Raw genomic sequence first — 26,324 nt, 5'->3', positions numbered from 1 at the left:
CGTTAGTCACATTACACCGCACAGAAGTTTCCGTTATTCACATTACACTGCACAGTAGTACCCTTATACACGTTACACCACACAGGAGAGGCACTTATACAAGTTATGCCAGAGTAAAAGCCTCTTATACACGTTATGCCACAATAGAGCACCTTATACATGTTATTCCAGGTAGAGCTGCTTATACACTTATGCCAGGTAGAGTCCCTTATACACGTTATCCAGCTAGAGCCCATTATACACATTTGCCAGGTACAGCCCATTATACACATTTGCCAGGTACAGCCCATTATACACATTATGCCAGGTACAGCCCATTATACACATCATAGGGGTCATTCAGACCCCGCCGCAAAAGCGGCCCGTAGCGCAGTTTGTTGGTGGCAGCAAACTGCGCATGTGCAGTGGGCGTGAGGCCATACACATTGTGGTCGCTTCTCCGATGGATGCAACCACAATGTAATTGACAGGTGACAGCGTAGCGGGATTAAGGCAGGGTGGTGACGGAAAAAGGGGGGCAGGCCGGGACCATTTTTGGGGCGGCTGCATGACGTCACACACAGACGCTCCCCCAATAAAAACGTCTGCTGACCGCCTGACAGCGCAGCCAGCCAACACAACCTTAGATCAAATGTGTCCGCAATCTAATTGCGGATGCATCGGGAGGCAGCCTTACACATGCTCGGCGGCTTTGCCCTGTGCTGGGCGGCCCTCAGCATGTGCAGAGATGAATGCAGATCTGGCTGCGTATGCAGCAATCTGCTTTCATCTCTGAATAACCCCCTATGCCAAGTACAGCCCTCGTTCCCTCCACAGTGCGGCCCCAGTACCTGCAGGAGGTCCCGGCTCAGGCGCTGACTCTCCGCTCTCTTCTCCGCCTCCGGTGTCACGCAGGCTCCGTTACTCCAGCAGCAGTGGCTCCATCCTATGTCGTCAGTGACGGCGAGAGGAGTGGGGGGATGAAGCAGGTACTAATTACCCAGACCTGGGACTGATAGAGAGGTCTGCCGGGGGCCCTGGTGCACTGCACTCCCACCCCTCTCCCTCCTTACTGGGCAGCAGCATAAGCTCTCATGTTGGCAGCACAGCACATGCTGCAGTGTGCTGTGCTGCAGTGAGGCAGATAGGCTGATGTTCTATCTCAGCCCCTACCTTTTCCTGTATAGGTGTGTGTGGAGGGGAGGGGGGGGGTGATCACACTGATCACATTCCCCCCCTCAAATTGACCCTGGCTGAGGGGCTGAGCCAGGGCTGGGGACTCAGTAAGGGGTCAGGCACTGCACAGATTCCCCCACCACCACCACTTTTTCCATAAAGGGCGTGGCCACGCCTCCCGCGATTAGGCCACGCCCCCAAAACGTATCGGCAGCAGGGGAAGTCGGCGGCAGCAGCGTAGCAGTGTGTGGGCTCACTGGGGGAGTGAGCGGCGCTACACGGGGCCAGCGCTGCCACTAGCTGTCATGCAGTTTGACAGGCGCAGCAGCAGGGAAGCAAAGCAGGGAGAGCGCCTCCCTGCTTTGTATGCCCTTGCTGAGCGAGCAGCGCCGGCTCCCCTGCGCCTCTGTCATATTTGGGGGGGGCAAGCTGCCCCCTTGCCCCCCCTGTTCCGACGCCCGTGCTTACAAATAAATAATTAGTTCAGTTTTATGATGTTTGTTGTTCACACTTTCTATTTCCTACTGAACTAGTTTTGCACTATAGTTTTAAGTATATGCTTGTCTTATTCTATGGGCCCCAAAATCACATATTTTGATATGTATCACTAGGACTGTAAACTGAAATACACAATTTAGAGGCTGATTTAGGAAGTGCAATTTAGATGATTAAGGGGTCTATTCATGAAGCAGTGAAAAGTGTGGAGAAGTGAGCCAGTGAGGAAGTTGCCCATGGCGGTGAGAGCTAGGTGATATAGGGTACCATTGCTAGGGTTCCAATGCTTTTGCTATAGCACATCACCAGCATCATCTGCAATTTGCCCCTAATTGAAGCAACTCCTACATGCAGTCTGGGAGTCAGAATACCCTTTGGATTCAAATATCTACCAAAACACACAGCATTTATTTAACTTGAACAGTACCAGAGTAATGTGTGCCGCCTCCAGGGCCGGAGCTTCCACTAGGCAGCTTTAGGCAGCTGCCTAGGGGCGCCAGGACCTGAAGGGGCGGCCTGTTACAGCTGCATGAAAAAGGTAGTGTGGTCCTACATCTCATAGCAGCTGCAATCCCCCTGGCACAATTTTCTACAGTAACCGCGACTGCCAAGCTCCTGTATTGCAGCATCCAACTCCACCTGGCACAGGCAGTAACTTTGACAGCTCCTGGAGTCCTGGCTGGGGGTGACATGCGGTGCTGCTCTTCATTCCAGGCTCTTTCACAGACTACTCAGTCCCAACTCTGCATCGCAGCCTGCAGGTAAGGTGGCTGCACAGTGCACTCTCTGCATTTAATAAGAAAAGAGGGGGAGAGCAGCAGTCTGGGGAGAGGGGGGGGGGGGGAGGAGCAGTTGGCATGCACACAGATGGAGGAGGGGATAGAACAGGCGACATTTAAAAGAGGGGTGGTGGGGGGCAGCAGGAGCCCACACAGACTGAGGAGAAGGGAGCAGCCATACAACAGACGGGGTGGGGGTGAGCAGCAGTATGCCTTTCTCCTGAAGGGCAGGTAGGGGGAAGGGGCAGTAGGCAGAAGTTTAGCCTAGGGTGCCAAGAGACCTTGCACCGGCCCTGGCCGCCTCATGGGGTGTGATTAGCTCCACAGGGAAGTGCTTCCGGGCAGGAAGGAGGGGTGTTGCCCACTATATCACTGCACTACCTCTTCACACTACAACACTAGTCATCCTCCCTGCACTATATGACCACACTAGTCTCCCACACTATATACCTATGCTACCTCCCCAAACTGCATTACTACACTACATTCGAGCACGACATCACTGCACTACATGCCCACACTACATCACTGTGCTACATCACTGCACTGCATCCCAGCACTACATTACTGCAGTACCTCCCAACACTATAGCCATTCAGCAGGACAGCTTTGTTTTTCTCGGAGTTTGCAGATGTCCCACCCTTGGGCGACAATGTCCTGCGGTGATGGGGGGAAGTGGGGGAAGCACAGTGCAGGGAGAGACTGGGGGCAAACCAGCATCTCGGAGAGTGCTGGGCACGCCCACACACAGTGATGCAAATAGGGGTGCTGTAAGGCTCCGCCTCATTTTCGGATACCGCATCCAGTTGTTTAGAGAATGCTATATCACTACACTATTCCCCACCCTACACATACACACACACACACACACACACACACACACACACACACACACACACACACACGCACACACGCACACACTACATCACTACACGACATCTATTCACTAAATTAAGCTATAATTGTTACACCAATTTCTACCTTGAATATAACAGCTTTCAGGGTTGAGCTATAGGTATGTTTTGTTTATAATACCCCTTTCACACTGCCAATGCCGGATCCCACCCGGGAATTGGAAGCGGGTTCTTCCCGGGTGGGATCCGGCATTGGCAGCTGCTGCAGGCATTCCCGACCCGGCAATAAGACGGGCGGGTTGCCATAGCAGAGGGGAGGCGGAGCCGGCGGCGGTGGGCGGCGGTGGAGGCGGCGCTGGGAGATGAGCTCATCTCTGCGCCGCCTCTCCCTATCTAGTAAACGGGTTCCGGGTCGCATCGACCCGGGAGCTCGTTTACGCAGCCAATGACCCGGTATTCAACCCAGGTATAACACTGCTTTATTCCCGGGTTGAATTGCCAGGCCAGGCGACCCGCGATTTCGGCTTTGCCCCTTTCACACCGCACGCCGACCCGGCAATATGCCGGGTTGATACGGGGTTATTTGTGCGGTGTGAATGGAGTATAAGTAAACAGCAGGCCAACCCTGCACCCTTGCTTCAACCTAGTTTTATCTGGAAGAAGATAACTGCTTGATGGAGTGGTCAGTGTTGTAATGCTGGGCATGGAGGGGTAATTTATGTAAGGGCTGTAGAGCTGTACAGCAGTGCTAGTTAAGAAGAAATCAGTTATGTAATGCAGAGAGGTAATTTTGGGTATTGTGGGGTCAGGGGGATAATGCATAGAGTATTGGCAAGGAGGGTATAGAGGGATAGTGCAGAATGGTATTGGTAAGTCACAGGAGTAGTGCAAAGTGGTAGTGATAGATGGGGGGATACAGAGAGGTTAATGCAAGCATGGAGGTGTCGGGGTAGTGTAGAGAGGTATTGGTGGGTATTGAGAGCTGGGGGAACAGAGTGAGTGAAAAAGTGCAAAAGGGACATGGACTGCAGGTGGTGACAGCATGTCCTGGAGAGAAGGAAGTCTGTGTGTGTAGAATGGGGGTATTCCTTCTAGTGACTATGTATGCTGTAGTCCCCCCCCCCACCACACACACACACACACCCTTCCTATGTGCATTGGGACATTCAGGTTGTTTCAAGCAGCTACTTATACCATCCAGTTTACATTACTACTCAGGGCGGTAAATTACTGCAGCTAATTACCTCACCCGGGGCTATCCAATTACCCCTAATGCCGGCACTTATCAGGGATAATCCGCAATAAAAATCCCCCCCGATCACGTGCGTGTAATACATTTTCAGGAGAAATCTTCCCCCCACCCCCTTTTTCACTTCTGAAAAATGTTTGTGACTAATAGGATGCCCCCTCAGTGTGCTTCCAGGGGCAGAGTAGCCATCATAGTAACACAGCAGGGCAGCAGCACGGAGGAGCTCTACAGTGTGCACTCTGTGGGTGGGATGTACTAGACATTTGCTGTACATCCCGCCACACATTGCTGCTAATCGCATGTGTACTAACAGATGTGCTAAGTATCGCAAAGGACAGCTCTACCAATTTTTCTATGGATCTGAGTAAAGTACAAGCTATTGAAGATTGGGCTGTGTCCATTAATTTACTAGTTCTTCCTCATTTGCACTGAGGTGTCTCGTTGTTTCACTTGCTTATCTAACTTGTGTTTGTTGCAAGTTGGGTTTTGCCCTTAATTTCTGTACTATATTATGAGATATTGCCCATACTGTGAATTTGTTATCTGTGCCAGAAACTTCCTGATATACTGTTAATCACTAAAATGGCAGATTCTTACAGCTTAATCAGTGTATTTTCCAGATTCTCTTGTGTTTCCTTATTGCTTTACCTATTATCAGGGGTGCCACACCATTTTTATGTTGGGGGGCGGGGCAAGATATAAATGATTTTTGTCGCCCCTAAATCGCTGAATGTCAGCCCCTATCTATCTATCTATCTATCTATCTATCTATCTATCTATCTATCTATCTATCTATCTATCTATCTGTCTGTCTGTCTGTCTGTCTGTCTGTCTGTCTGTCTGTCTGTCTATCTATCTATCTATCTATCTATGAATCTACCTTACATATACATACACATATATGCACACATTTATGTGAAAACAGCATAAAGGACACTATGGGTAATACAGATAATAGTGTAATGGAATAAAAGGAAGGCCCTGGAGGTGGGTGGAGTAGGTTTATGGGGTCGGAAGAGGTGGAGCAGGCGCAAAAGGGGATTATCTCCATCCTAACACTGTCAGTGGTCATTCTAGATGGTGCCCCATGACGCAGTACACCCGTTTTGACACCCATGCCTGTTATTCATTACCTGTGCTCAGGAGATCTGCCTTTGCCATCCCTTACTTTGTAAATCTTAAATTAAATGAATACTTGAACATCACAGTAGTGCAGTGGTTAGAGCCCTTAGATCCCAGAACCTAAAAAACTATGAAAATATGAACCAAATAGCACAGCTCAATAATCAAATAGAAGCTTTCTGTTATACTGTATACATGAAATAAAGTTGAAGCACCTACATTAATATATTGTAATGTACTGTAACTAGACATGAAATAACCTGAGTTGAACAATGGCAGTCATCTAACAGGGCAACACATCGGTGAGGAAAGCAGTATTACTCATGGCTCACAGGAGAGTCTTCCATCACATGGTGGTCTTTAGATGGGACATTGGGCCTAATTCAGACCTGATCGCTGCTGTGCATTTTCGGACAGCAGCCAATCAGGCCTGAACTGCGCATGCGCCGGTGCCGCAGTGCATCAGCACATGCCAGACAGCCGTCAGCCGTCTCAGCCCTGCGATCTCCTCTGCCTGATTGATAGCCAGAGGGGGTCGCTGGGTGGGAGGGGGCGGGCCATGGTGACTGCGTGACGTTACACGCAGCCGCTGTGAGACCCGGAGAGCGATGAGTAGCTCCTTGCCAGCGTGCAGGAGCTGCACTGGTAGCGAGCTACTCGTACAGTACAAAAGCATCACCACTGTGCAATGCTTTTGTACTTGTGCGGGGGGAGGGGGAGGGCCTGACATATGGGGCGGACTAGCCCTGTGCTGGGTGTCCCCCCGCATGTCATGGAAGCTGATTGTAGATGTTCTAAATTTAGCACATCTATGATCAGGTCTGAATTAGGCCCATTAATGCTATCTTTGCTACAGTGTAATGTTTGTTATCCTCCAGTGAGTGTATGTCACTCGCCAATATAAGTGTTATAAATGTCACTACAAAACTATGACACATTTCTTCACTTACAAAATGATAATGTCTTCAGAAGAACAATATAGAAATAGGCCTGCGGGATAATACTATTTAACTGCACATGTACAAATCATGATAATCTATTAATTAGTAAATATCTGATTATTTCAATTGTACAATTAACTGTTTACAGTATTAGATATAATTTATGGGGCATAATACAACTCTATTTAAAAGTTTAGAATCTGCACATACAAAGTGGAAAACAGTATACATAAATGAAATGAAAATATCATTAAAATATACAAGAAAACAATTTAAATTAAAAGCAAATTGAATAACAATGAGTTTTAGTTTGAGATAAATTTGCCCCAAAAGATAGTACAATGTTATAGATCATTTAGCTAAGTAATTCCAACAACTGAATACCAAAGGGCATACATAGTAACATAGCGTAGTTTTTGAGGTGGAAAATAACTATAGTGCGTGACTACGCACGATAACCCTGTATATCCTTATCCATTAGGTACTTATCTAGCCCATTCTTAAAAGTGTTGATCGAGTCCGCCATTACTACTCGCTCAGGCAGGGAATTCCAAACATGTATTGTCCTTACTGTGAAGAAACCTTTACGTCTTTGTGTGCGAAATCTCCTCTCCTCTAACCTAAGCGGGTGTCCACGTGTCCTCTGTGTTGATCTTACCAAAAACAGATCCCCAGCTAGCTCTGTGTATTGTCCCCTTATATATTTGTAAATGTTGATCATGTCCCCTCTTAGTCTTCTCTTTTCCAGTGTAAACATGTCAAGCCTTGCAAGCCTTTCCTCGTATTCCAGCGTCTCCACCCCCTTAATTAGTTTGGTCGCCTGCCTCTGAACCTTTTCTAGTTCCAGGATATACTTTTTGTAGTATGATGCCCAAAATTGTGCACAGTATTCAAGATGTGGCCTCACTAGGGATTTATATAATGGGAGTATAACACTCTCATCCCTTGCGTCAGTTCCCCGCTTTATACATGCTAATACCTTGTTAGCCTTCCTTGCTGCAATTCTACTTTGGATACTGCTGCTTAGTTTGCTGTCTATGTGAACACCGAAGCCTTTTTCCAGTACAGAATCACCTAATTATACCACATTTAGTATGTAGGTGTTATTTTTGTTCTTGCTACCAAAGTGCATTACCTAACACTTGTCTGTATTGAAGCTCATTCTCCATTTTGCTGCCCATGCTTGCAATTAGACTAAGACATTCTGAAGAGACTCAGCATCTCCCTCCATATTTATAACCTTACACAGTTTGGTATCGTCTGCAAAAACTGACACCATGCTCTCCAGATCTACTGCTAGATCGTTAATAAAATGTTGAACAATAGTGGTCCAAGTACAGACCCTTGCGGCACACCACTCAGTACTTCAGTCCAATTTGAAAAAGTTCCATTTACCACAATGCGCTGCTCCCTATTATTTAACCAATTTCTGACCCAAGTGCATATTGTGCTCCCTAGCCCTAGTTCTTGTAACGTATAGATAAGTTGCATGTGAAGTACTGTGTCAAAAGCTTTAGCAAAGTCTAAAAAGATTGCATCGACATCCTTACCCTGATCAAGGATCACACTAACCGTTTCATAAAAGTAAGTTTGTTTGACATGATCTATCCTTCACAAATCCATGTTGGTTCCTATTAATGACCTTATTGGCTTCAATGAACTTCTGTATACTGTCCCTTAGAATACCTGAGAGGATGTTTAAAACATCGCGCTGTGTATTACTGGTTTTTACTTTAATAAGAATATGAGTTTTAAAATAAATAAAGGAAAATGTAAACTTATAAAAATATAGAGAAGTGGCTCTGTATAAATCAGTGATGAAATCGGGAGATTTCTGCAGATATCACAAAAAATACATTTATTACCTAACACATATAAAAACATGAGCTAAAATATCACATAAACATACATGCATGCATAAAAAAAGGGGACAATCCCTAGTCAGCATAGAATACGTGTGGCTGTTTAAATAGCCGCAAAAGCAACAACTTATATGGATAAAGTGCTGAAGTCACGGAAATAGTTACTTTGTATGCCGGCGTCCCGGCTGCAATGTCAAGACAGTTCAGTAAGGTACTGAAAGCGGTGTGTAAATTTACCACTGATCCTCCCTGCTGGATCACGTGTCCGTCCCTTTTTCACCCGGTGGTGAGGCCGTCACCGCCCCATGTGATATGCGCCGGGATGGGATATCCAATTGGGTGGAACTGCAGGCTCCCAACTAGAAAGTGATCACCGTAGGCTCCGATATTCTTATCGGTTAATCGGCCAGATAACTGCGATGCTGGAATTGCCTGCGGTGGCGGGAGCACACCACCTCTCTCGGATAAGTGAAGCAGCGGAGTTGACAGTGGACGGTAGTGGGCGCTTTCGGTTTCCTGTGATGAAAACACCAGTGCACGATTTCAGGAGTGCGGCATCAACGCGTTTCGTCCCACAATGCCTTGGGACTTCCTCAAGATTGACACTACTTCAATTGATCCTCTTTTATAGCTGGCTCTGTTTGTCAATTAATTTCAGCTGTATGCACTTACGTTTAGTTCATTAAAGTTCTATACAATTTCTCACCCTTTAAATCTCGATGTATATGTTATCAAAACATCCTAATTATATTAAACACATGTATCATAAATAAATTAATATAAAATGTAAAATCTATATATGCGGAAAAGTCTCCCAACTTAATTACTATGATATTAGTTGTAATGCCTCCCATCTGTGTATAAGTTCTGTGGAATTCTAATGCAAACACAGGTATAGTAATCCAAGCCTTCAGATATAAAATCTCTCACATAGAGAAAGAGATGCAATCATATATATATTTTTACCCTCTCATCATTTAGGGTACCCCAAGGAATATATTCCCCAGAATGTTCCTAAGGTTTGTAAATATTATATACAAAGAAATAAATATATATGTATATATATACACACAGAGAGAAAACCACAGCACTCGCCACCCCAGAAGCGGGGTACAGCTATGCACTTACCACTCACAGGGCGGGGTGCATGTAACACAGCACTCTCCACCACAAAAGCAGGGTACACAGCTGTACTTACCACTCACAGGGCGGGGTGCATGTAGCCCATGACCACATCGCTCAAATAAATACAAACAAAAAACCCAGCACTCACCAAAGTAAGCTCACTTATCCTCAACAATTCAATAAATAAATGATGGGGGTTTAGTTAGTGGATTGGCCAATGCACGGAAGCCTGCATACCGATCGCCAAGGTACCCCACCTTCATGCAAGTCCTACACTATCACAGAGTCTTAAAACCTGACTACTTCACTGCTGTTACACACATCATCTGCCTGCTAGATTTAATGTGTACCTGCCACACCCTTTATGGCTTTTAAAGGTACACTAGTCACCTTGCACTGGCTCAGAGATGATTGCTAAGGAACAGCTGAGACAGGTTCAGGATAATAGAGTCCACACAGGGGTGCATGAGAAAGCTAGTGGCCACGGTTAATAAGAGTTAACCATAGATTAACCCCATCGTATACACACAGAGAGAAAACCACAGCACTCGCCACCCCAGAAGCGGGGTACAGCTATGCACTTACCACTCACAGGGCGGGGTGCATGTAACACAGCACTCTCCACCACAAAAGCAGGGTACACAGCTGTACTTACCACTTACAGGGCGGGGTGCATGTAGCCCATGACCACATCGCTCAAATAAATACAAACAAAAAACCCAGCACTCACCAAAGTAAGCTCACTTATCCTCAACAATTCAATAAATAAATGATGGGGGTTTAGTTAGTGGATTGGCCAATGCACGGAAGCCTGCATACCTATCTCCAAGGTACCCCACCTTCATGCAGGTCCTACACTATCACAGAGTCTTAAAACCTGACTACTTCACTGCTGTTACACACATCATCTGCCTGCTAGATTTAATGTGTACCTGCCACACCCTTTATGGCTTTTAAAGGTACACTAGTCACCTTGCACTGGCTCAGAGATGATTGCTAAGGAACAGCTGAGACAGGTTCAGGATAATAGAGTCCACACAGGGGTGCACGAGAAAGCTAGTGGCCACGGTTAATAAGAGTTTGCCATAGTGATAGTGTAGGACCTGCATGAAGGTGGGGTACCTTGGAGATCGGTATGCAGGCTTCCGTGCATTGGCCAATCCACTAACTAAACCCCCATCATTTATTTATTGAATTGTTGAGGATAAGTGAGTTTACTTTGGTGAGTGCTGGGTTTTTTGTTTGTGTATATATATATATATATATATATATATATATATATACTTTTTTTTTTTTTAAATAATAATATAATATTTAGCATAAAATGTAAATCTAAATATACACAAAAAATTACAGGGATTACATAAAAATATAAATAAATAAACACAATAACTAATAAGTGAATACCGTAAAAAAAAAGTACAGATATAATAATAATAATAATAATAATAATAAAAATATGAATTATTAAAGGACACAATTAATTTTACCCCTATATATGACCCTTCTATGAGTTGGATCTTTACCCATTTGGGAATTATGTGCTCTCAATATAATCAGAGCTTCATATACAGAAACTATATTTTTTCTGTTATATATATACCCATATCACATCGCCCCAATTGTTCATATACATATATATGGGCCCTACATTGCTGATGGAACTCTAATAGAGATGGTAATAGTCATAGTAATTTTTCTTTTAGTGGTATTGACATAGTATAGTAACATGGTATTCCTCCACTTGAATTGGTGCACGCTCTTGCATTTTCTTATGAATAAGGATCTGTTTATTATGGCAATTGCCCTGCTCCCTATTATCTAAGTGCTGGTTCCCTCCTATTCAGTCTAATATAGTGCCTTCTAATATAATACCTTCCAGTACTTTCCCCACTATAGATGTAGGACTAACTGGTCCATAATTACCTGGTTCAGCTTTACGTCCCTTTTTGAATATTGGTACTACTTCCGCTATACGCCAGTCTTTGGGAACCATGGCTGTTGTAAGTGAGTCATTGAAGATCAAAAATAGCGGTCTTGCTAGTTCGGAGTGAAGCTCCATGAAAACCCTTGGGTGAATTCCGTCAGTACCAGGTGACTTATTAATCTTAATTTCTTTTAATCGGTCACATACTACCTCCTCACTTAAATAAGCACTTAGTAATGAGACATTATCATCTGTTGCAATTGTGTATTAATCCCTGCATCTGGTCCTCTCTTGTGAATACCGATGAGAAAAACTCATTTAATTTGTCTGCAATGTCATTATAGTTTTTGATTAAGACTCCCAGCTTGTCCTTTAAAGGGCCTATACTCTCCTTCTTTAATCTTTTGCTGTTGATATATTTAAAAAATACTCTTCTTCATTTTAGCTTAAAACATCTAAAATTAATATTATCACAAAATACTAATGACTGTAACTAATAAATGGTTTAAACAAATTAATCATGTCTATAAATTAGCCTTACTGTCATAAAGCTTATAATACAGGCCTGCGTTCTATATTTGTCATATTTCTCGGCATACAATTAAAAAAACAAAACAAGCTCCCTATATATTTTTATTTAATGAATTATGCAAGCAAGGTCCATCTAAAAACGGACTTGCATTCAACTCTGTAAGAGTCCCCAAATCATAGAGTAACAAAAAGAAAACATATTCTATTTTAGTAGCCCATTTATCTTTTGTCCAATAAGTTTAAAATGTGCATTTTGTATTTTTTAGACAAAACTAACTGTAGGTTCCCATACCTAGATTTACTTTTTATGTCTTACATAAGTGGTTCCCAAACTGTGTGCCTAGGCACCCAAGGGTGCTAGCTCTTACCTCTGGTTGGTGGTCCACAGCCAAATCAAATTATTTATGGTCAAAGTGATAGGTAAAACCAGTGCTAGTGGCAGCCAATCATAAAACATGGGGACAATCAGAAGCACTACTGTACACCACCACATAACTAACCCTAAGTATGACAGGTAGGCACAATTTACTTGATTGAATATTTTTTCCAAATGTAGCTATAAAAAAAACTTTTATCCTAGGGGTGCCATGAAAAAATGCTGATACTCTAGGGCGCCGTGATTCAAGAAAGTTTGGGAACCACTGTCTTACTTACAGTATATTTACATTTCAGGATCCTAGAACTACACTGAACCTACCCTTCCTGTTGCTTCATCAATCAGTCATGGCGACTGGGGGAAGAAGAGAGTCAAAAGATAATGGAGATGTGCTTCAGGTAGATGGTAAGTCACCTGTAATTCAATAAATAACATGAGCGAGAGCACTGAGTGATCAAGGCACTGATAGAAAAAGTGGTAAATGCAACAGATAATGGGAGTATATTTCATTCCGCTAGGCATATAAAGGACTCCATGTTAAATACAAAATGTGGGTAATTCAGACCTGATCACTAGGGTGCGTTTTTGCATCCCTGTGATCAGGTAGTCGCCGCCTACAGGGTATATGGTGTGTGTAGGTGTGTGATCGCATTTGTTGGAGAGCTGCACAAACATGAGTTAGTGCAGTCTCTGCTCAGCCAAGGACTTACTCAGCCGCTGCGATGATCGGGGCCGGAGCTGACGTCAGAGACCCTCCCTCCAAATGCCTGGTCCCTCCTGCGTTTTCCCAGACACTCCTACAAAACGGTCAGTTGCCACCCACAAATGGCCTCTTCCTGTCAGTCACCTTGCGATCGCCCGTGTGATCACTTTTTTCGCACCATCCCGTCGCTATGCACTGATGGCCAGTGCAGTCGTCTGACGCGCCGGCGCATACGCATGCGCAGTACAGACCTGATCACTCGCTGTGCGATCAGGTCTGAATTAACCCCAATGAATGCCAAAAAATTATCAGTACTGAAAGTTTGCTTTTAAGCTCCTCAGAATTGCACCCACTTATTCCACCTTGTACATTAAGGGCCACATATAGAGTTGATCACATTTTTACAAAATGTAGTCTTTTTATACTTAAAATAAAACTCCAAATTTACTATAGAGATGCAACTAGCAAATTAATTTGCATAGAAAGATGTTTCAGATTGCTGCATGTTTATAGCTAACTGCAATTTTCATTTCTTGCTAAAGACTGCTGACTGTAAATACATGAATCTCCCTTTTGTAGGTAACACTTCATTACCCTATAGATTGTAAGCTTGCGAATAAGACCTTCCTACCTCTGACTGTTATTGCTCAGTTTTGTTTTATCACTGTTTCCAATTGTAAAGTGCAACAGAATTTGCTGCGCTACATAAGAAACTATTCATAAATAAATAAATAATTGTACTGTATTGTGTACAAATATGCGACTAGTTAAATATTATTATTGTGTATTGTTTATATGTTGTGATTTTTCATTTCAACATAATAAACAAACACAGAACTATGTTTGTCTGTTGCTAAATAACATCATTGTTGTGTACTACTGTTAGGGCTGTTTCACACTACCCAGTTTTCACTGGATGGCAAAAAGCCAGACAAACTTTGTCCGACTTTTTGCCATCCGTCAGTGCCTTACACACACAACGGTTTTGTGCCGTGTTTAAGGCTGTGCGCATGCGCCGCAGCAGCAGCACGGCACAAAAAACCTGTTGTGTGTGAAAGCGCCCAAACACACACTTAACTCACTGCCTGTGAATTCACACGGCATGGCCCCGACGCGGCAGCCGGACTTTCAGTGGATATTTCCGGCTGCAACCTGGCGGCCGTGTCGTGTGAATGCACACATTGCTCTGCATGTGTCTCAGCAGCACGGCCGTGGCAAAAAGCTGTCCGGTATTTTGCCGCCCGGCGCTGCCCGGAGCGTGTGTAATAGCCCTTAAGGCAGGTACACACTAGTCGATGCTTAAATGCCGGCGATGAACGACTTAGGGGTATATTCAATAAGAGTCGAATCCATTCCGACATACAGTTGTCGGAATAGATCTGACAAACCCTATTCAGTGGACGGCCAAGTCCGACTGTTGGATTTGGCCGTACACAGGGTCCTGTCCTGCCGCTGCTGTCAGCGGATGCGCTGAAGCAGCGGCCAGGAGTGCAGATGGCGACGGCCGTGAGTGGGACGGTGGCGGGGGTAAGCTGGGCAGCGGAGGAGCAGTGATTGGCGGCCGGAGCTGGCTGCAGGGGGACATGTCTGGGGCGGCGGGGGGAGGCGCTGCAGGGAAAGAGGTGCCTGCGGGCAGCAGGGGGAGCAGAGATCGGTGGCCGGCGGGGGGACATGTCTGCAGCGATGGGGGAGGCGCTGCAGGGAGAGGGGTGCCTGGCCGGACGGCCGTCGATCTCAGCTCCCCCAGCCGCCCACAGCACCGCTTGTCTCCTCACCTCAATTCGACTTGTTTTCAAGTCGGATTGAGTTTGTCAGAAAGGGGGCTAAAACCTGTCGGATTTGGCCCCATTTCCGACAGAAGCATGCGGATCGGCGGCTATTCCGCCGATTCACGTGTTTTCTGACAAGTCGGGAATCATCCCCTATTGAATAGGTCGGAACCCCTTCCGACCTATTTCTGTCAGAAGCTGCCGTCTTTCCGACAAGATGGCAGCTTCCGATCGTTATTGAATACACCCATATATTCAACGATAACGTTCAGTGACGTCACCGCCAACATTCCCGAACATGCAGCTCAGCCCGACATTGACGGGTTGAGCTGCATGTCAGCTCAATATTGGTGATCGCTGAATGACGTGCAGGAGCGCGCATCATTCACCGTTCACCAATAATACCCCTATACAAACTGGACGATATAAACCTAAAAATAAATAATAACAACATTTATGTCATTATCGTTTATTTTTTAGGCTGAATTCGGCTAATGTGTACCCACCTTTAGAGTTTTAAATTAGTATGCAATATTCAGTATAGTATATAATATGGAATTAGTTATTTAATATAACTGAAGAATTTATTCAGATTTAACTAGAGATGAGCGCCGGAAATTTTTCGGGTTTTGTGTTTTGGTTTTGGGTTCGGTTCCGCGGCCGTGTTTTGGGTTCGACCGCGTTTTGGCAAAACCTCACCGAATTTTTTTTGGCGGATTCGGGTGTGTTTTGGATTCGGGTGTTTTTTTCCAAAAAACCTAAAAAACAGCTTAAATCATAGAATTTGGGGGTCATTTTGATCCCAAAGTATTATTAACCTCAAAAACCATAATTTCCACTCATTTTCAGTCTATTCTGAATACCTCACACCTCACAATATTATTTTTAGTCCTAAAATTTGCACCGAGGTCGCTGGATGACTAAGCTAAGCGACCCTAGTGGCCGACACAAACACCTGGCCCATCTAGGAGTGGCACTGCAGTGTCACGCAGGATGGCCCTTCCAAAAAACACTCCCCAAACAGCACATGACGCAAAGAAAAAAAGAGGCGCAATGAGGTAGCTGTGTGAGTAAGATAAGCGACCCTAGTGGCCGACACAAACACCGGGTCCATCTAGGAGTGGCACTGCAGTGTCACGCAGGATGGCCCTTCCAAAAAACACTCCCCAAACAGCACATGACGCAAAGAAAAAAAGAGGCGCAATGAGGTAGCTGTGTGAGTAAGATAAGCGACCCTAGTGGCCGACACAAACACCGGGCCCATCTAGGAGTGTCACTGCAGTGTCACGCAGGATGGCCCTTCCAAAAAACACTCCCCAAACAGCACATGACGCAAAGAAAAAAAGAGGCGCAATGAGGTAGCTGTGTGAGTAAGATAAGCGACCCTAGTGGCCGACACAAACACCGGGCCCATCTAGGAGTGGCACTGCAGTGTCACGCAGGATGGCCCTTCCAAAAAACACTCCACAAACAGCACATGACGCAAAGAAAAATTAAAGAAAAAAGAGGTGCAAGATGGAATTGTCCTTGGGCCCTCCCACCCACCCTTATGTTGTATAAACAGGACATGCACACTTTAACCAACCCATCATTTCAGTGACAGGGTCTGCCACATGACTGTGACTGAAATGACGGGATGGTTTGGACCCCCACCAAAAAAGAAGCAATTAATCTCTCCTTGCACAAACTGGCTCTACAGAGGCAAGATGTCCACCTCATCATCATCCTCCGATATATCACCGTGTACATCCCCCTCCTCACAGATTATCAATTCGTCCCCACTGGAATCCACCATCTCAGCTCCCTGTGTACTTTGTGGAGGCAATTGCTGCTGGTCAATGTCTCCACGGAGGAATTGATTATAATTCATTTTAATGAACATCATCTTCTCCACATTTTCTGGATGTAACCTCGTACGCCGATTGCTGACAAGGTGAGCGGCGGCACTAAACACTCTTTCGGAGTACACACTTGTGGGAGGGCAACTTAGGTAGAATAAAGCCAGTTTGTGCAAGGGCCTCCAAATTGCCTCTTTTTCCTGCCAGTATAAGTACGGACTGTGTGACGTGCCTACTTGGATGCGGTCACTCATATAATCCTCCACCATTCTTTCAATGGTGAGAGAATCATATGCAGTGACAGTAGACGACATGTCCGTAATCGTTGTCAGGTCCTTCAGTCCGGACCAGATGTCAGCATCAGCAGTCGCTCCAGACTGCCCTGCATCACCGCCAGCGGGTGGGCTCGGAATTCTGAGCCTTTTCCTCGCACCCCCAGTTGCGGGAGAATGTGAAGGAGGAGATGTTGACAGGTCGCGTTCCGCTTGACTTGACAATTTTCTCACCAGCAGGTCTTTCAACCCCAGCAGACTTGTGTCTGCCGGAAAGAGAGATCCAAGGTAGGCTTTAAATCTAGGATCGAGCACGGTGGCCAAAATGTAGTGCTCTGATTTCAACAGATTGACCACCCGTGAATCCTTGTTAAGCGAATTAAGGGCTCCATCCACAAGTCCCACATGCCTAGCGGAATCGCTCCGTGTTAGCTCCTCCTTCAATGTCTCCAGCTTCTTCTGCAAAAGCCTGATGAGGGGAATGACCTGACTCAGGCTGGCAGTGTCTGAACTGACTTCACGTGTGGCAAGTTCAAAGGGCAGCAGAACCTTGCACAACGTTGAAATCATTCTCCACTGCGCTTGAGACAGGTGCATTCCACCTCCTATATCGTGCTCAATTGTATAGGCTTGAATGGCCTTTTGCTGCTCCTCCAACCTCTGAAGCATATAGAGGGTTGAATTCCACCTCGTTACCACTTCTTGCTTCAGATGATGGCAGGGCAGGTTCAGTTGTTTTTGGTGGTGCTCCAGTCTTCTGTACGTGGTGCCTGTACGCCGAAAGTGTCCCGCAATTCTTCTGGCCACCGACAGCATCTCTTGCACGCCCCTGTCGTTTTTTAAAAAATTCTGCACCACCAAATTCAAGGTATGTGCAAAACATGGGACGTGCTGGAATTTGCCCATATTTAATGCACACACAATATTGCTGGCGTTGTCCGATGCCACAAATCCACAGGAGAGTCCAATTGGGGTAAGCCATTCCGCGATGATCTTCCTCAGTTGCCGTAAGAGGTTTTCAGCTGTGTGCGTATTCTGGAAACCGGTGATACAAAGCGTAGCCTGCCTAGGAAAGAGTTGGCGTTTGCGAGATGCTGCTACTGGTGCCGCCGCTGCTGTTCTTGCGGCGGGAGTCCATACATCTACCCAGTGGGCTGTCACAGTCATATAGTCCTGACCCTGCCCTGCTCCACTTGTCCACATGTCCGTGGTTAAGTGGACATTGGGTACAGCTGCATTTTTTAGGACACTGGTGACTCTTTTTCTGAGGTCTGTGTACATTTTCGGTATCGCCTGCCTAGAGAAATGGAACCTAGATGGTATTTGGTACCCGGGACACAGTACCTCCAACAAGTCTCTAGTTGGCTCTGCAGTAATGATGGATACCGGAACCACGTTTCTCACCACCCAGGATGCCAAGGCCTCAGTTATCCGCTTTGCAGTAGGATGACTGCTGTGATATTTCATCTTCCTCGCAAAGGACTGTTGGACAGTCAATTGCTTGGTGGAAGTAGTAAAAGTGGTCTTACGACTTCCCCTCTGGGATGACCATCGACTCCCAGCAGCAACAACAGCAGCGCCAGCAGCAGTAGGCGTTACACGCAAGGATGCATCGGAGGAATCCCAGGCAGGAGAGGAATCGTCAGAATTGCCAGTGACATGGCCTGCAGGACTATTGGCATTCCTGGGGAAGGAGGAAATTGACACTGAGGGAGTTGGTGGGGTGGTTTGCGTGAGCTTGGTTACAAGAGGAAGGTATTTACTGGTCAGTGGACTGCTTCCGCTGTCACCCAAAGTTTTTGAACTTGTCACTGACTTATTATGAATGCGCTGCAGGTGACGTATAAGGGAGGATGTTCTGAGGTGGTTAACGTCCTTACCCCTACTTATTACAGCTTGACAAAGGCAACACACGGCTTGACACCTGTTGTCCGCATTTCTGTTGAAATACTTCCACACCGAAGAGCTGATTTTTTTGGTATTTTCACCAGGCATGTCAGTGGCCATATTCCTCCCACGGACAACAGATGTCTCCCCGGGTGCCTGACTTAAACAAACCACCTCACCATCAGAATCCTCCTGGTCAATTTTCTCCCCAGCGCCAGCAACACCCATATCCTCCTCATCCTGGTGTACTTCAACACTGACATCTTCAATCTGACTATCAGGAACTGGACTGCGGGTGCTCCTTCCAGCACTTGCAGGGGGCGTGCAAATGGTGGAAGGCGCATGCTCTTCACGTCCAGTGTTGGGAAGGTCAGGCATCGCAACCGACACAATTGGAGTCGGACTCTCCTTGTGGATTTGCTATTTCGAAGAACGCACAGTTCTTTGCGGTGCTACTGCTTTTGCCAGCTTGAGTCTTTTCATTTTTCTAGCGAGAGGCTGAGTGCTTCCATCCTCATGTGAAGCTGAACCACTAGCCATGAACATAGGCCAGGGCCTCAGCCGTTCCTTGCCACTCCGTGTGGTAAATGGCATATTGGCAAGTTTACGCTTCTCCTCCGACAATTTTATTTTAGGTTTTGGAGTCCTTTTTTTACTGATATTTGGTGTTTTGGATTTGACATGCTCTGTACTATGACATTGGGCATCGGCCTTGGCAGACGACGTTGCTGGCATTTCATCGTCTCGGCCATGACTAGTGGCAGCAGCTTCAGCACGAGGTGGAAGTGGATCTTGATCTTTCCCTAATTTTGGAACCTCAACATTTTTGTTCTCCATATTTTAATAGGCACAACTAAAAGGCACCTCAGGTAAACAATGGAGATGGATGGATACTAGTATACTTATGGATGGACTGCCGAGTGCCGACACAGAGGTAGCTACAGCCGTGGACTACCGTACTGTGTCTGCTGCTAATATAGACTGGATGATAATGATATGAAATCAATATATATATATATATATATATATATATGTATATATAATATCACTAGTACTGCAGCCGGACAGGTAGATATATATTTATTAGGTAATGATGACTGATGACGGACCTGCTGGACACTGTCAGCTCAGCAGCACCGCAGACTGCTACAGTAAGCTACTATAGTAGTATGTATCAAGAAGAAAGAAAAGAAAAAAACCACCGGTAGGTGGTATACAATTATGGATGGACTGCCGAGTGCCGACACAGAGGTAGCTACAGCCGTGGACTACCGTACTGTGTCTGCTGCTAATATAGACTGGATGATAATGATATGAAATCAATATATATATGTATATATAATATCACTAGTACTGCAGCCGGACAGGTAGATATATATTTATTAGGTAATGATGACTGATGACGGACCTGCTGGACACTGTCAGCTCAGCAGCACCGCAGACTGCTACAGTAAGCTACTATAGTAGTATGTATCAAGAAGAAAGAAAAAAAAAAAACACGGGTAGGTGGTATACAATTATGGATGGACTGCCGAGTGCCGACACAGAGGTAGCTACAGCCGTGGACTACCGTACTGTGTCTGCTGCTAATATAGACTGGATGATAATGATATGAAATCAATATATATATGTATATATAATATCACTAGTACTGCAGCCGGACAGGTAGATATATATTTATTAGGTAATGATGACTGATGACGGACCTGCTGGACACTGTCAGCTCAGCAGCACCGCAGACTGCTACAGTAAGCTACTATAGTAGTATGTATCAAGAAGAAAGAAAAAAAAAAAAACACGGGTAGGTGGTATACAATTATGGATGGACTTCCGAGTGCCGACACAGAGGTAGCTACAGCCGTGGACTACCGTACTGTGTCTGCTGCTAATATAGACTGGATGATAATGATATGAAATCAATATATATATGTATATATAATATCACTAGTACTGCAGCCGGACAGGTAGATATATATTTATTAGGTAATGATGACTGATGACGGACCTGCTGGACACTGTCAGCTCAGCAGCACCGCAGACTGCTACAGTAAGCTACTATAGTAGTATGTATCAAGAAGAAAGAAAAAAAAAAAAACCACGGGTAGGTGGTATACAATTATGGATGGACTGCCGAGTGCCGACACAGAGGTAGCTACAGCCGTGGACTACCATACTGTGTCTGCTGCTAATATAGACTGGATGATAATGATATGAAATCAATATATATATGTATATATAATATCACTAGTACTGCAGCCGGACAGGTAGATATATATTTATTAGGTAATGATGACTGATGACGGACCTGCTGGACACTGTCAGCTCAGCAGCACCGCAGACTGCTACAGTAAGCTACTATAGTAGTATGTATCAAGAAGAAAGAAAAAAAAAAACCACGGGTAGGTGGTATACAATTATGGATGGACTGCCGAGTGCCGACACAGAGGTAGCTACAGCCGTGGACTACCGTACTGTGTCTGCTGCTAATATAGACTGGATGATAATGATATGAAATCAATATATATATGTATATATAATATCACTAGTACTGCAGCCGGACAGGTAGATATATATTTATTAGGTAATGATGACTGATGACGGACCTGCTGGACACTGTCAGCTCAGCAGCACCGCAGACTGCTACAGTAAGCTACTATAGTAGTATGTATCAAGAAGAAAGAAAAAAAAAAAACCACGGGTAGGTGGTATACAATTATGGATGGACTGCCGAGTGCCGACACAGAGGTAGCTACAGCCGTGGACTAACGTACTGTGTCTGCTGCTAATATAGACTGGATGATAATGATATGAAATCAATATATATATGTATATATAATATCACTAGTACTGCAGCCGGACAGGTATATATATTTATTATGTAATGACTGATGACGGACCTGCTGGACACTGTCAGCTCAGCAGCACCGCAGACTGCTACAGTAAGCTACTATAGTAGTATGTATCAAGAAGAAAGAAAAAAAAAAAACACGGGTAGGTGGTATACAATTATAATATTATATATATATTAATTATATACAATTATATATATATATATATATTAATTAAACTGGTGGTGATTATTAAACTGGTGGTCAGGTCACTGGTCACACTATCAGCAACTTGCAAGTAGTACTCCTAAGCATACAATCACAATATATATTATACTGGTGTGGCACTCTGGCAGCAAAAGTGTGCACTGTACGTTATATGTAGTATGTACACCTGAGTCCTGAGTCCTGCTCTCAGACTCTAACTGCTCCCCACTGTCAGTGTCTCCCCCACAAGTCAGATAATACAATACAGTCACACTATCTATCACTTCACTTCAGCAAGTACTAGTAGTAGTAGTACTCCTCCTAATGCTCCCCAAAATTACTACTGTGTCTCTCTCTAGTGAGACTGTCTCACTCTCTTCTCGAATCTCTATAAACGGAGAGGACGCCAGCCACGTCCTCTCCCTATGAATCTCAATGCACGTGTGAAAAATGGCGGCGACGCGCGGCTCCTTATATAGAATCCGAGCCTCGCGAGAATCCGACAGCGTGATGATGACGTTCGGGCGCGCTCGGGTTAACCGAGCAAGGCGGGAGGATCCGAGCCTGCTCAGCCCCGTGTAAAAAACCCTGAAGTTCGGGCGGGTTCGGATTCCGAGGAACCGAACCCGCTCATCTCTAGATTTAACAGACATATTCTATGGGCGAAGTTCAAATGTTGCATGCGCCGGTAGCCACTAGATGGCGCCTAGAGGAACAATTCAATTGTTGCTCCATTTGGATGTGATGGCTACCAGCGCCTGCATTTCAGCTGGGGATTTCGAGCTGAGATGTGCAAAAGTTACCCGTTTGGCCACCCAAACGGCTTTTTTTGCGATCACGCCCAGCACTTTGGTTGGGTTTAGCTGCTTTACACTGCAAAACCTGACTTCTACTGGCGCGATCAATGTGAAAAACAAAAAACAATTAAATTGCGCCCACAATCTCCAGTCACTTTAGACGGGAGATCGGGTGCACAATACAATTGATTACCGCCACCCTATTATTGACAAATGGTAATTGCTCTTAAAAAGTAAACTCAGGTGTTTGTAGTTATCTTCACTGAGAATCATGTGTCATGGTAACTATATTATTATACCATTATTTTCCATGGGACTTTCTGCTTATTTGAAATAACATTAGCTTTGAGTGATGCAACAATATTATTAGGGGCAATCCAATTGCGAGTGAAGGGTGCAAGTTGCCATTGCAAAAGCGTGGACACACAGCGTGAACAAGTTGCCATTGCAAAAGCGTGGCACCACGTCTCGCAGCCCGGTCTCCCTCCACGTGTGCACAGAGTTGTAAGCAGCTCTTTGGGGCTACAAAAAAAATTGTGCAAGTCTGAGCTACCATAGAGTGGCAATTGCCGCAATAACTTGCAGGAGTGAAAATATTGCCCACAATTAGATTGACCCTTTATCTCATCTCGTCTTCTTGGGAAGCTTCGGGCAGCTCTGCAGTAGCGCTACTGGCTACAGGGTGTCATTCCAAATGCAGATGCCGTGGGGCCGTGACGTGCCACCCCCAGGCCCTACACACTGGGCGACAGCACCGCTATCTTGCCCCTAAATATGGACCTAGGAAATCCCCCATTTCCACTTATCACAGCAATGCAAGATGACTTACTACTGAACTGTATTAAAAAGAGAGGCACCGGAGAGGTGTTATGGTAATCATGTCTCCGGTGATCTCTGTTCTTCCTGTATCATATCAGCCAAGTGGTAAGGCAACACGTAATGCTCCTGTATGGCTGCGTTGCTTATGCATGAGATCTCATTACGTTGCATGAGCAAGGACATCCGGTGGTGGGACAAGTAAGCAATTAAAGTGCCATCATCACATGGTGTTTTGTGTTAGTGTGTTAATCTAAATTATTATCAGAAGCTTGACAAAATAGTGGCAGTTACTAAGGAGTGAAAATCTGATTTTTTTTCACAGTCTTCCTTTTAATACATTTTGGGGGTGCATTCACAACCTCTGAGGTCATGAGTTCAATTCCTGACCAAGGCACTGTTTGGAGTATGTATGTTCCTCCAACACTCCAAAAACTGGTACTGGTAGGTTAATTGGCTTCAAACATATGATAGGGAATATAGAGGTCTATTTACTAAGCATTAGATGGAGATAAAGTACCAGCCAACCTGCTCCTAACTGTCATTTTCCAAACCCAGCCTGTGGTGTGGTAGTTAGGAGCTGATTGGCTGGTACTTTATCTCCGTTCAAGGCTTAGTAAATAAACCCATAGATTCTAAACCCCACTAGGGCAGGGACTGAAGTGAATGACAAAATATTCTCTGTATATCCCCTGCAGAATATGTGTGCGCTATATAAAGAGCTGTTAATATAAAATATTGCTCTCTGTTTTACATAATATTTAGCAATAGAATTGCATTAACAATTGTAACATGTTGATGCTAGATGCGCGATGCCAAGTACAATGTATTTTCACTATTGCATTCTCTTTTCTTGCAGAGGAGCAGGTGAGTCAGCAGACAGAAGCTGTATTTCTGAGTTACACCTTTCACATGACTCAGCTGAGGAGAGAAGAGGATGAGGATTCTGCAACACTTGATAGTGAACTAGAGGATGCAAGACAAAGAGACGGGTACCATTCTGATATAACATAGAGGATAATTAAGCACTTAGGACACAAAGAAATGAAATTCAGTGTAATATGCTGGTTATCATTGATGAAGTGGGATAATAAGATGGAAGATTTCTAAGGCCATGAGATATTTCTTAAATATTAGGTAAGGCCCGATTAGTGCAATCATGTAAATTAGGTAGGGCCTGATCTGTAAAACTATGTTTTGTGGCAAATGGTGCTATGGGTGGCCAACAGAAACAGATGGCTGGCAACCATAGATGTTTCTGGTCAGAAGACAAAGGTTTTTCTATTAGATTTTGTATGGGCAATGGTTGCAGCCATCACCTGCTTTGTTCCAGTGGCGAGTTAGGTTGCTTTGTGATGGCACTGCATACACTAGATCTGTAGCAGACCTCCTATGTGCATGTGTGCACTATTCTTGTCTATTGCACTTGCTTTAAGCAAATGTAGACTAACTTTGCACCATTGCAACCACCACTTTCATTAAGTAAAACTGTTCCATGTTTTCCCCTAAAATACAGTTATATATATTTGTATACTGCTAAGTATTGCTTAGTATAATACTGCCATATTTAACCAGGTTTATAATCATAAGAATAAAGGCACATCGTGATTATCATCTATCACTTTGTGTGTTTGTAGTTTTGTTTTATATTGGGCAAGGGATCCCAATAAATGCCAGACTTGAAGAGGTAAAATGAAGCTCAATTTCTGCCAAATCCAGTGTTACAATCAAATAGTTTATACAGAGTAAAAATGACCCTGTTCCCCATTGCACTGCTACCAGTCCATTTCTAATCCTAAATTCAATAATCTTGCTCTACATACTGTGAACCGTTCAAGTCCCCTACTTTCTACTGTAGTAGTGTGGTCTAAGGGCCATATGCAATTGTAGTCGAATTGCCGCAAATGTCGAAAAACGGGGCATTTTTGACAAAAAAAACTGATTCGACAATGCAATACAGTACTTTTCGACAAAAAAAACGGCCGTTTCAGATTCGACTTTTTGCAATTCGACATTTGTCAAATTCGACATGTCTGCAATGTTAAAAATGCGGCTTTTCAACAAAAGTATATTCAATTGAAGAATGTTGATTCGACAACAGTGCTTTTCGACAGTCATTTCGTCAATTTCAGTCCGCCTCATTTTGCTGGCGTGATCTCAAAAAAATTTTAAAACATGTTTTTTGTGTTTTTTTTATTGCTAATAGCATATCTATGTATATTAGAAGGGATTATCTACTTGGTTTGTCTATTTAGAAGCCACAAGTATTATTTAATAGATTTTTTAAAAGAATACTTTTTTTTCTTTACTGACTAAAATAATATGGAGAGATCAGAGCATGTTTTTCAGTGGGAAGGGGTGGGAATGGGTTAAAAACCCTGAAAAAAAATGCGTGGGGTCCCCCCTCCTAAGCATAACCAGCCTCAGGCTTTTTGAGCCGGTCCTGGTTGTAAAAATACAGGGGGGGAAATGACAGGGAATCCCCGTATTTTAACAACCAGCACCAGGCTCTGCGTCCGGTCCTGGTGCAAAAAATACGGGGAACAAAAGACGGGGGGGTCCCAGCAGTCGGGGAAAGGGGTCCCATGTGTAAACATGGGACCCCTTTCAGTGCGTGGATCGGGTTTTGCGTTTTTATTATTTTGCCAAGTACATGGATTACAAGCAGAAGAGGACCGATCTACACAGGATTTTTGTGAGTATAATTTTATTTACAGGTAACTCGTGGATTCTACTGGTGAAGAGGACCGAGCCTTCGTGTCAACATAGGTAAGTATGTGTGTGTCGGTGT

General features: G+C 44.6%; 1 protein-coding gene across 2 annotated transcripts in view; it reads left to right on the top strand.

The window, feature by feature from the left end:
• BAK1 (BCL2 antagonist/killer 1) overlaps positions 1-26,324 on the top strand; it is a 140,476-nt gene that overhangs the window by 69,650 nt on the left and 44,502 nt on the right. For both annotated transcript variants that reach the window (XM_063957225.1, XM_063957224.1), the window contains exons 2-3: positions 12,713-12,821; positions 24,393-24,525. In XM_063957225.1, the coding sequence (XP_063813295.1) occupies positions 12,764-12,821; positions 24,393-24,525 (191 nt within the window). In that variant the 5' untranslated portion in view covers positions 12,713-12,763. The remainder of the gene's footprint in view (positions 1-12,712; positions 12,822-24,392; positions 24,526-26,324) is intronic.

The sequence above is a fragment of the Pseudophryne corroboree genome, chromosome 2, assembly GCF_028390025.1.
Source record: "Pseudophryne corroboree isolate aPseCor3 chromosome 2, aPseCor3.hap2, whole genome shotgun sequence".
NCBI lineage: Eukaryota > Metazoa > Chordata > Amphibia > Anura > Myobatrachidae > Pseudophryne > Pseudophryne corroboree.
This window is presented reverse-complemented; position numbering and strand designations above follow the sequence as displayed.